General features: G+C 38.6%; 1 protein-coding gene across 2 annotated transcripts; it reads left to right on the top strand.

The window, feature by feature from the left end:
* The first annotated feature begins 796 nt into the window (after positions 1 to 796).
* Positions 797 to 7,213, top strand: LOC133857971 (chromatin assembly factor 1 subunit FAS2). Of its 2 annotated transcripts, none has more exons than XM_062293367.1 (12): positions 797 to 1,096; positions 2,167 to 2,278; positions 3,107 to 3,133; positions 3,267 to 3,339; positions 3,818 to 3,921; positions 4,037 to 4,251; positions 4,339 to 4,435; positions 5,738 to 5,810; positions 6,054 to 6,142; positions 6,238 to 6,376; positions 6,498 to 6,598; positions 6,710 to 7,213. In XM_062293367.1, the coding sequence occupies exons 1-12, from the start codon at positions 983 to 985 to the stop codon at positions 6,922 to 6,924; spliced, it is 1,359 nt and encodes a 452-aa protein (XP_062149351.1). In that variant the 5' UTR covers positions 797 to 982; the 3' UTR covers positions 6,925 to 7,213. The 2 variants fall into 2 exon arrangements, with proteins under 2 accessions (XP_062149351.1, XP_062149350.1); XM_062293366.1 differs by having other exon boundaries at positions 802 to 1,096; positions 6,707 to 7,213.
* Positions 7,214 to 12,037: the final 4,824 nt, after the last annotated feature.

Genomic DNA, 12,037 nt, shown 5'->3' with positions numbered 1-12,037 from the left:
GGGAACAATAACGGACCCTGTTTCAAGGCCTCAACACTTGAGGCTTTTTCCATTTTGGAACTGTCAGCCAGTCAAAAAGACCATAGGCCTATAACAAATAAATCCCCTTGTCCAAATCTCGTGCGTTGCCTAAGGGAATTGAATGGTAACTATTGGGCCCATTGACCCAATACCTAGTCTATTGATCAATCAACTTGAGTACAGTTGCATGACACAACACCAGATCCTCTCCTTTAGCATGCTAGTTATGGCTCCCTTGATTCCAACATGAAGTTATTGCTTATAAGAGTTACAAGACTTGGGAACATAGCTACGATAAAGCCTCTAATGAGGGCGTGCCACATGGTTGGTGGTTACGATAAATCGGCTACGAAAAGTAGCAAAGACCAGGTAAAAAGGAAATTTTCATCTCCTTTTCTTGGACGCTATTTTTTGCTTTCCTAAAATTATCCTCACAAGTTATACTAACTGAAGTATCATACCTATCTCCTGTCGGCCTACTCCGATAAGATCTTATGCTAAACTCTTCTTTCCTAGCAAGTACTTCTTATCGTCGCATTGGCACGTGCCGAGCAGTCAACTGAACTAATAGTAAAGAATAATAATATTGAAATAAAATTCTTGCTTATGTGATGAATAGTTAAAATACAACGAATTTATCTTTACACTAACACAATATCACATTTAATTAATTAGTTATGTTCCTAAATTTTCTGCTTGTTAATTAAAATATATATATATATATTGAAAAATCTGTCCCCAAAGTCACAGAAGCAGAGAAGCCGCACATGTACACTGCACAGATCCCGCCAAATGAAAGCAGCGCGGCAAAACTATTCTCTCTCTCTCTCTCTCTCTCTCTCTCTTCGTCCTTTATTAAGATCTCGAAAGAAAAAAAAAAGAGGGTATGCTTAGCTAACCTCTTTCTCTTCCCAATCAGAAAGGCTAACAGAAACCTCAGAATCCAAAGAAGAAGAAGATAATGAAGGGTGGGACGGTTCAGATCAACTGGCACGACACGAAGCCTGTCCTGACAGTCGATTTCCACCCTCTCTCCGGTACCCTCGCCACTGGCGGCGCCGATTACGACATCAAGGTACCTGATTTCACTACATACATTTTTTCTTTCTTTGGCTTCAAGAATTTGAAGATTATTGTTGTTGGGCTTCTTTTATTCTGCACTATTTTTTTTTTTATTTATAAAAAAAGAAAAAAAAGATTTGAACTCGGTTATTATTCGCTGAATCGTATGTGTGTAATTCTGTAATTAGGGATTCCGGATTCCTTTATAATTTTTTGTTACTATAATCATAAACTCAATAGCAAATAAACTTTATCAACAGGTTTAATTACTGGGAAAACTATGCTGGAAATTAAGGGCGTGTTTGGTGCCTTGCTTAAATGCTTGAACTTGCTCTCTCGAACATCCTTTTTTTTTTTTTTTAATTTAATTTTTGGAACAGACTCATTGTTCAAAATATCACCAAGGTATTTTTTTGAAGAGGCGTTGAACATTACTTTGAAGTGCGAAAAAAGAGGCCCTGAATTGTGAATTTTACCCTTAGTATTTTTTGGTTCCTGAGAAATGAGACACTTGCCCGAAGCGTATTGTTTCAGATTTAATTGGGTGATGTTTCCATTTTCTCGTACTTTAGAAGATGAAAACAGAAAAATCAAATTTTTTACATTTTGCTAGTTTTCTGTCAATCAAAATTGTCAATGGTAGTTCTATGCTCAATATTGAGACTAAATTTGGTAGTGTTTTTCATCCAATGTGGCTCAGTGTGTTGAAATCATGTCTGATTGCTGAAGGTGCCTTTTGGTTTCTGAGGAAATGTTCAAATCATGATAAATGAGCATCTTTTTTTCCTTAAATCTTTTTTTTTTTCATTTTCTTTAACCGAATTATGAGCAAACGAGCATCTAGGATCTTAAATTGTATTATTTTTAATTTCTCTAATTTGTTGCGTCATATGGAGTTTCTCATTTATTTTGGGAACGAAAATGACATATTACAATGTTTCAGACATTGATTTTACTTTTTATATGTAAATCTGAAGTTGCAGTGACGAAAAAAACGTTAAATGGAAATCTGAATGATAAGTTGGAATTCTTAAGTACTCTTTCTGTGTACACTAACTATGGTGTTATGCTTAATTATTTCAGCTCTGGTTGATAAATTCAGGCGAAGCACAGAAGGAAGGCCCAACAGCTTCCTATCAAAATAGCCTTTCTTACCATGGTTCTGCTGTCAATATCCTTCGTTTTTCTCCTTCTGGTAAGGACATTCCTATGCTTTTCAAAGTCATATGTTTTGTTAAGAAGTTGATGGTTAACATAATTTATATTGCAATGGTAACGGAATCATGACCGTTGAGTACAAACTATGGTATAATGAGCTGCATTTCATAAATATTCAGCAATTGCTTGAGAGGGAAAAGAGAAAGAATCATACTAGGCAATCTTGAATCAACAGTCAAATGCTCAATATTCATTTTCAAAGTCTGATTTCTTTTGAGTACTATGAAGTATGAAGCTTATTAGACTCTTGGACTCTTTCTTAACCTACTAGGATTGAGACTCTCAATATGAACAATACGTAATAAGTATAAAACACTAACTAAGAAGATACCTTAAAATGTTCTGAAAATACAATTCTGCACAGAATTTGCTGAAAGTTATGATTTTGCCACAGAATACAAAAGCACCAAGAACTTTTAAAGCGTCAACTCAAAACAGAAAAATGCTTTCACCATAGAATGATAGAATACTTATGACGAAACCTTTAAAACCATAGGAATCATGCTTCAATTGTTGGATGTCACAAGTGAGTCCCACAATATAAACCTTCAATCTGATGAAACAAAGTAGTACACATATCTGCAATAGGCCCATCTTCAGTGGTTCCATCATGTTGTTTCTAATATTTCAGTGCTTTTTAGTTATCTGAATTCTAAAACCAATCGCTTCTTTCAAGCTTCTTCTATATGTGTATATCAAAGAGTCTTTTAGTGGCTGGAATCTTGGTAATTAAGTTGTTTGCAGTCTTATTTTGATGATGTTCTTTTGTATACTGGAATTGATATCTCTTCTTTATATAATGCAGGAGAGCAACTTGCATCTGGTGCTGATGGTATGACCAGTCACTGCAGTGTTTTTCTTTTTTCTTTTCATTTTTCACTATATATTGTCTACTCCAATGTTGTCATTGCTCACCAAGGTGATTTAGCCAGGAAATTTGTCTTGAACTGAGTTTCTATTTTCAGGAGGTGAGTTGTTAATTTGGAAGTTACACCCTACAGACACAGGTCAAACATGGAAGGTTTTCAAGACTTTATCGTAAGGCGTTTAGTCTGAGTTTTTTGCTAAGTTTTTGTATGCGTTACAACTTGTTCTATGTAAAACACACCAGGCTGTTAATCTGGATTAGACTGCATATTACCAACCTAAAGCTAATTCATTTATATTTCAATCCTAACCTAAAGAAAAAAAAATGGAATAAAATGAAATGAAAACAATTTAAAGTTCTGCCAAGAAGCCTGTTGTCGAGTCTCGCATTCTCAGGATCCAATTTAAAACTGGTCAACCAATCACATAACCTATGTTTTAATGTAGACGCAAATCTTCAAATGGTATAGAAAACGTTGGGTTAGGTTTGTGGCCCAAGTTGAACATAATATGTTGTAGTTGGGTTAGTCTTGTGCTGTTTGAGTTAGACCATATCTAGATAACAAATGAATTTTACTTCTTTTCTGAATTTGGAAAGTTTGGTTTTGATTTACCTGAGATGAATTTTTATGCTCATTTTGTGCAATAGATTTCACCGGAAGGATGTTCTGGACCTGCAGTGGTCTGCGGATGGTGCATTTCTCATTTCTGGATCAGTTGATAATTCTAGCATCATATGGGATGTGAACAAAGGTATGAAAGGCTATATGTAACTGCCGCAATGTTTAAATTAAAAAATAGTACAGAAAATGTCAGTTGAAATGATTTGTTAATTAATAGCTTTTTTGTAAATGTTACTGTTCTTCAGGTTCTGTCCATCAGATTTTGGATTCCCATTGTCATTATGTTCAAGGTGTTGCATGGGATCCATTGGCCAAGTATGTTGCTTCCCTTAGTTCTGATAGAACTTGCCGTATTTACGTTAATAAGCCTCATACAAAAACGAAAGGCATGGAAAAGATGAATTATGTTTGTCAGCATGTTATTACAAAGGCAGAACAGCCAACAGAAGATGCTTCCAAGGTAAGGAAATTGCATATGATCCATCATTTCATGTATTTTATGTATGTTGTAACATGTTATAAGTCATACAAATGGTTTCTGATGCAGTCTGTGAAAAACCATCTTTTTCATGACGAAACGTTGCCATCTTTCTTCCGGAGATTAGCCTGGTCACCTGATGGATCGTTTTTACTTGTGCCTGCAGGTATTGAATTAAATGTCTTGTCTAATCTACTATGGACTAATGTAGTCCAGTACTCTTTCTCTGGATGTTGGTTGCCTAAGAATTCTTGACATTAACTTGATGTTATTATCTGGTTGCTTCATGGTATTGTCATTAACACCTTGGAGTCGCCTATCACTCACAAGAGTAAATGTTGCCAATAATTTATCATATTGGGATGTTACTTTGACGCTTTATTTGGTTGATGGTTGTGACCTCACTAAAATTTCAGCTTTGCTTTTCTTGGTTAGCAAAGGTGTTATTGTTGTTGACATATTAAGCATTTTAAGCATAGACTTATGTGCTTTTGGTGTCAAGATTTTCAGCCTGAGCTAGTAACGGAGGATTAATCTAAAACAATTATATCCTTATTTTTTTAAGGGAAAACTTATACTTAATCAATGGGTTTTCAAGTGATTTCAATTTAATTCCTAAATTTTTAATTTTGACAATTAACTTTCGTATCTTTCAAATTGATCGTTCTATTGGCTTTTTGTGCAAAAAAAAAAAATGATGGTTACACCACATAGCCAATTTACCACGTCATAGTTGCCAGCACCATGCCACGTGTGTATATATTGTCACGTCATAATTGCCAAAAAAATAAATAATTCTTTATATGCTTAGAGGAAAAAACAACAAAAAAATAAAGAAGGGAAAAAAAAAAAAAAAACAGTATGTAGAGGGGGTGGAGGGTACGTAACACTCCTTCCACCCTCTCCTGACAGGGGGTGGAGGTCATGGAGACTACCTCCTCTCCTTTCCCCCCTCTTAGAGGCGGCCTCCCCTCCACCCACTTCGCGAGGGGGTTGCAGAGGTCTTCGCGAGAGGGTGAAGGCAGACGTAACCTCTGCAAAGTGGTGGAAGGTACTTTGCTGTTACAGTATATTTGGATTATCCTAAATTTAGAGATTTGATGAAAAATTACTCTAAAATTCCAATTATAATGTGGCCTTTAATCCATTGTGCTCAATTCTTCATTAGTTAATGTGATCGAGTTAGAGGGAAAGGGAACAGGAAATTAGTGATTTAATATTTATATACATTTTTGAATATTTTTCTTAAATTTTCTGTTATTCTTCCTGTTGTACAAGTAAATATTTTATTTTCTTTTAAAATGATAACTCCCTTTACTGAGTATGTCCCATTTAACTTATTTGATTTTCTTGAAAGAGAACTGTACTTCATGACATTGTTCCAGGAACTTTTGACTCCCTGCACTGTTGTAACATATTTAATCATTCTTGTTAAACTTTTGTTAATTGCCCACTTTTCCTCTTTCAGGTTCTTTCAAGATTTCACCTGCATCTCAACCAGTAAATACAGCTTACATATTTTCTAGGAAGGATCTTTCAAGGTAAGATATTTTCTGTAGTTTTATTTACTTATTTCTTTTGGTACTGTACTTTTGTTGCTTTCTTAAGACGAGCTCCTAGTCTACTATCTACCAGATGTTAAGCCATCTCTTAATGCATGATCAACTGAATTGATAGCAATCTGTAATTTTAAACGTGATAACTCTTCTTTTAGACAGTAAAATAAGTTTGAAGAAGACTTTCTTCTGTCTTGCAGTCATTTTCTCAAAATTTCTGACATGCAGGCCTGCTCTACACCTCCCAGGTGCCAGTAAACCTGTTGTAGCGGTTCGATTTTGCCCCATCATTTTTAGCCTCCGGGGTTCAAATGCGGGTACTTTTATGATGGTCAATATGTTGTTTCAAATCATTGTTTTAGCAAGGCCAATTGATGATAGTAATTTGAATCATATTTGGCAAATTGTGCAGCTGAATTCTTTAAGCTACCTTATCGCCTCATTTTTGCGGTGGTCACTTTGAATTCTTTATACATATATGATACAGAGAGTGTTATTCCTATTGCAATCTTGGCTGGCCTCCACTATGCAGCCATAACAGACGTTTCATGGTAAATCTTATACTTGTTCCCATGTAATATCCTCCTTGTGTAATGTCAACAATTCATTTGATGATTATAGCTGATAATATTTTCTGGGGTTCTAACTGGCTACCATCATTTGGGTTCCAAGGTCACCTGATGGCCGTTATTTAGCATTATCTTCCCAAGACGGTTACTGTACTTTACTAGAATTTGGACATGATGAACTGGGATCACCCATCTCTGTATCAGGTTTGCTGTTGTTTCATTTTTATCACTTGTTTGTCCATCTCTTCCCCCCTCCCCGTTTTCGTTCAAGTTTTGTTTCCTTTGTTAATGTTCTTGTGTGATCTACTTTAGAAGAAAAGAAAGCCATGGTTCATGAGAAGCAGAGCCCTGTTCAGAAGCCAGCGGACATGGTAATTGATGCAACGAGGAGTGATTCTGTTGCAGCAGATACCACAAAATCAGAAGCAAGAAAGAATGAAGGGAAACAGACTTCACCAAGCTCAACAATTACTCCCATTTCAAATAAACCGGCTAAGAGGCGCATCACTCCCATGGCAATTGATCCTTGATATGCGCCATGCTTGGCTCTGTAAATTTTGATGCAGTCATCTACAGGTTGTAGATTTATCAATCAAATTGTAGTGTAGGATATATGATATATAGAACAACCCCCACCCCAAAGGAACTACTAGAATTTTTCTTTATGCTAGATTTTTGGTGAGAGATCAAGCCAATTGTATTATGTATTGGCTTCTAGTATTGAAAATCTGGTCAGCTTAAATCCTATTATGATGACATTGGCAAAATTGGTAATACTGCACCCTCCATGGCCCAAACTACTTAGCTTGGGTATCTCAATTCATGCCTATCCTTAGACGTCACGATTTATTAGGGATCATCAATGGTTCAGAACCATGTCCTCCCAAATTCCTGACTAATCGCACAACCAATGAGCAAACTTTTAACCCTGCCTACCCCCCATGGCAGAAAGGACCCGCATCTGTTAAGCTGGATCATTTGCTCTCTGGAACCATCCTTGGTGTCTTCCATGTATGGAATAACCGCCTTTCACCATGCTTGGAATGTTTTAGCCAGCTGGTATGCTGCTCAATCAAGGTCCCACATATCTCACCTGAAGAGACAGCTTCAAAGCGTTCAACAGGGAAGTAAATTTTACACTGAATACCTCCAGCTTGCTAAGCAATGGGCAGACCTATTGGCTGCTGTTGGAAACCAGTGGAAGATGATGATCTCATCTCCATTATAATTGGCTTGAATCACTTTTTAATTCCTTCGTCATTGCCCTTTCCTTTGTTGTCCGAGACACTGAGATGTCCTTTGCAGATTTCGAATCCGAGCTCCTAAGTCATGAAACACTGCTTGACAACCAGCAATTGCAAACTATCAATCCTGAATCTAGTTCCTATGCCTTACACTCCAACAAACCATCCAATAATCCTACCTTTTCCTTAGCCAACAGAAAGCCAAAATATCCACCCAAGACCAATTCCAATCATTTCTCTCCACAACCTAGAACCAGTCCACCAAACATCACTCGACCTCCCTCCATTGGCTTGACCTTCACTCAAAATCAGCCTCATCAATTCTTCAACCATAATACCAATCAATCTGATTTTTGAGGTCCTCCTCCGGCTCCCTGTCAGACCTACAACAAAGCATAGTGCCCTTGATTGCTACTACCGAATGGATTACGCCTATAAATTCAGACATCCACCAACCCAACTTGCAGCCATGGTGGCTAACACCAACACTGACTTGGAGAATCAAGAGTGGCTAGCAGACTCTGGAGCCATTACACATATTGCTGCTGATGTCTCTGTAAGATTTGATAAGCTCTCTGCTTGATAATAATTCAAGGCAGAGGATTTTAATCTTATTTATAATGTAAGGGATTACATACAATGAGCGGGATACAAACAAAAGCACTTAATGTGCTGAATACAATAATGTGCAATGAAGACTAATGTGCTAGATACAAACAAAAGTAAAAGTATTTATAATGTGCAATGAAGACTAATGTGTAATGAAGACCTAAAAGTATGTGCACCTAATGTGCTGAATAAACTAATGTGCAATGAAGACTAATGTGCAATGAAGACCTAAAAGTATGTGCAATGAATAGACTAATCTAATAGACTAATCTGCACGGTCCTTAACACCCCCCCCGCAAACTGAGGGGAGGAACAACTCTCAGTTTGTCTCGGAGATAGCAAAAGCGATAAGAGGAATGCCCTTTGGTGAAGATATCAGCAACTTGTTCAAGTGTTGACAAATACTGAATTTGAATATCTCGGTTAGCCACCTTCTCTCGGATGAAGTGAAAATCAACTTCGATGTGTTTTGTTCGGGCATGAAAAACAGGGTTAGAGGCTAAAGCTAAGGCACCAGAATTGTCACACCAAATGGTAGGAGGACAAGATAAGACAATGTGAAGTTCTTTGAGGAGCATTCGGAGCCAAAATAGTTCAGCTGCAGTTAGAGAGAGAGATCGATACTCGGCTTCAATGCTGGACCTTGAGACAGTGTGTTGCTTCTTTGCTGACCAAGAAATTAAGTTAGGGCCAAGGAAGACTCCATAGCCAGAGGTGGACTTACGGTCGTCTGGATTCCCGGCCCAATCTGAATCACAATAGGCCATAAGGTTGAGAGGTCCTTTGCTGTAGTGTAAGCCATAGTTGAGTGAACCTTTGAGATATCTAAGGACTCTCTTGGCAGATGTAAGATGAACTGAGGTTGGAGCATGCATATGTTGGCAGAGTTGGTTAACTGAATATGCAATATCTGGCCTAGTAAGTGTGACATATTGAAGGGCACCCACAATATGTCTGTACTCAGCAGGATCCGGAAGAGGGTCACCATCATGCCTTGACATTTTGGAACCGGCAGTGCAGGGGGCTCGATAGGGCTTGCATTCTGTCATGAGTGCTCGATTCAGCAGGTTAAGAATGTACTTTGTTTGCCGAAGATGCAGTCCACCAGAATCTCTAGTGGCTTGGATACCCAAAAAATATCCAAGAGGGCCAAGGTCTTTCATGGCAAAGTCTGCTTGCAGTTTGGTGACTATCCAGTGCATAGTGCCTTCATTATTTCCTGTCAAGATAATGTCATCAACATATACTAGGAGGAAAATATGAACCGATCCAATGTGGAAAGTGAATAATGAGTGATCCACTTGAGAGTTATGAAAACCAAGGTTCAATAAAACATGTGACAATCTGGTAAACCAGGCTCTAGGAGCCTGTTTTAGTCCATAGATGGACTTGTGTAACTTGCACACATGATCTGGAAAATTGGGATCAATAAAGCCTTGGGGTTGTTCCATGTAGACTTCTTCATGTAGGACACCATGGAGAAAAGCATTGGACACATCCAATTGCTTGATCTGCCAATCAAATTGCACGGCTAAGGCTAGAATGAGCCGAATGGTTGCCGACTTGACTACTGGGCTAAATGTCTCATAGTAATCAATTCCACTTACTTGATCAAACCCCTTGGCAACTAGCCGAGCTTTGTGCCTGTCCACACTCCCATCAGGTTTTTGTTTGAGTTTAAAAACCCATTTATTCCTTACCACATTTTGATGGGGAGGTCTAGGACATAAGGTCCAAGTTTGATTGGAAATTAGAGCATCATATTCAAGAGTCATAGCATGAAGCCATTCAGGTTGTGATGCCGCTTGCTTGTAGGTGGAGGGTTCTCGAGGGAAAGAGAGCATCTGGAAGGCTGTGAGAGGATGTCTAATGGTGTGATAGAGTTTAAAACCTGGGAAGTCTTTGGGTTTCAGATTTCCTGTTTGGGATCTTGTGATAATTCTGGTAGAAGGTAGTTCAGGTATGACAGAGGGAGAGGTGATGTGCTCTGTGGAAGTAGGAGAAGTATTGGAGGAGTTTTCAGATTCTATGGCTTCAATTTGCTGAGAGTGTAAGGCTGGTATGTGAGCATCCGGACTTGGTTGGGGTAATGGATTGTTGCTGCTACTGACAGTGGTGTTGTCAAGGTGTTGGTTGTGCTGTGGCAGGGAAACAGCAGGCTGTATGGCAGGATTAGGGGTTGCTGATTGTGTTTCAAGGCTGCGGAAATAAGGAATTGGTAGAACAATCAAGGGATCTTTTGATTCCGCTGAAATTCGGCAGGAGCTATGTGAGATAGTTTTTCCTTTGGCAGGGAATTGGGTTTCATAAAAAATGACACTCCTGGAGAGGAATGTTTTGCTGGTAGTAGGGTCAAGGCACTTGTAGCCTTTTTGGTTTCCTCCATAACCAATAAAGATGCAGGGCTTGCTTCTAAAGGACAGCTTGTGATCTGCATAGGGTCTAAGGAGAGGGTAACACAAGCAGCCGAAGGTCCTTAGAAGAGTGTAGTCAGGTTCCCTTTTCATTAACTTGGAAAATGGAGACTCTTGTTGCAACACAGAAGTGGGAAGCCGATTAATGAGGTAAATGGCTGTAAGGAAAGAGTCTACCCAGAATTTTGGAGAGAGACCCGATTGAGCTAATAGGGTTAGGCCAACTTCAACTATATGCCTATGTTTTCTCTCAGCTATACCATTTTGCTGAGATGTGTGTGGACAAGATAATCTGTGAAGGATTCCACTTTGAGAAAGATAATCCTTAAATTGCTTTGAAGTGTATTCTCCACCATTGTCGGATTGAAATTGTTTGATTTTGGTTGTGAATAGATTTTCAACAAGCAACTTAAATTTGACAAAGCATTGAAGGACTTCAGATTTATATAGAATAGGATAGAGCCAAGTAAACCGGCTATAATCATCAACAAAGAGTACATAATATCTACATCCACTAGTTGAGGGAATAGGTGAAGTCCACACATCTGAGTGGATGAGATCAAGGGGTCCTAGAGTACATCTAGTTGAATCAACAAAAGGAAGTTGCTTGGATTTACCAAGCTGACAAGCCTCACACACACGGGTCTTGTCAAGTGAACCAGCAATGGGAAGTTGATGCTTCTGCAAAAGGTGCTGAATAACAGAAGAGGAAGGGTGTCCAAGTCTTTGGTGCCAAACCAAGTCATTGGTTTTGACTCCAACATAGGCTGCAAGACCTTTCCATTTATTTAGATGCTTTGGATGTAAGGGAATAGGGTAAAGACCATTCTCACTTGGCCCCTTGAGCAGCACCTGTCCCGTGTGGTTGTCCTTAACAAAGAAATGAGAACCGGTTAGAGCAAACCAACAATTGTTGTCAATGCAGAATTTATTGATGGAGAGTAAATTGGCTGAGGCTTTGGGACAATGTAGGATATCTTTAAGAAAGAGTGGTTGATGATTGGAAGTGTAGGGATGAATAATAGAAGAACCAGAGTTTTGGATATGCAAACCTGCTCCATTGCCCACTCCTACCACATCTGTACCTTCAAATGGTTGGGGATTGTGAATGTTGGCAGCATCTGCAGTGACATGTGTGTTTGCTCCAGAGTCGGCTAGCCATTTCTGTGTTCCAAATTCATCATTTAAATGAGCCACCATGGCTGCTAGTTCACCCGGAGGATGTCTTCCTTGAAAGGAATAATCCATTCGGTGAAAACAGTCTAAACCACTGTGATTGTTTCTGCCACAAATCTGGTAGGCAGTTCTGAGGGGTCCTTGAGTTGTGTTCATTTCTGGATTAGTTTGCTGATGTACAGGATTTCGATTCATCACTG

This window comes from Alnus glutinosa, chromosome 14 (assembly GCF_958979055.1).
Source record: "Alnus glutinosa chromosome 14, dhAlnGlut1.1, whole genome shotgun sequence".
Classification (NCBI taxonomy): Eukaryota; Viridiplantae; Streptophyta; class Magnoliopsida; order Fagales; family Betulaceae; genus Alnus; species Alnus glutinosa.
The sequence above is the reverse complement of the archived record's forward strand: the minus strand, read 5'-3'. Positions and strand labels throughout refer to the sequence as shown.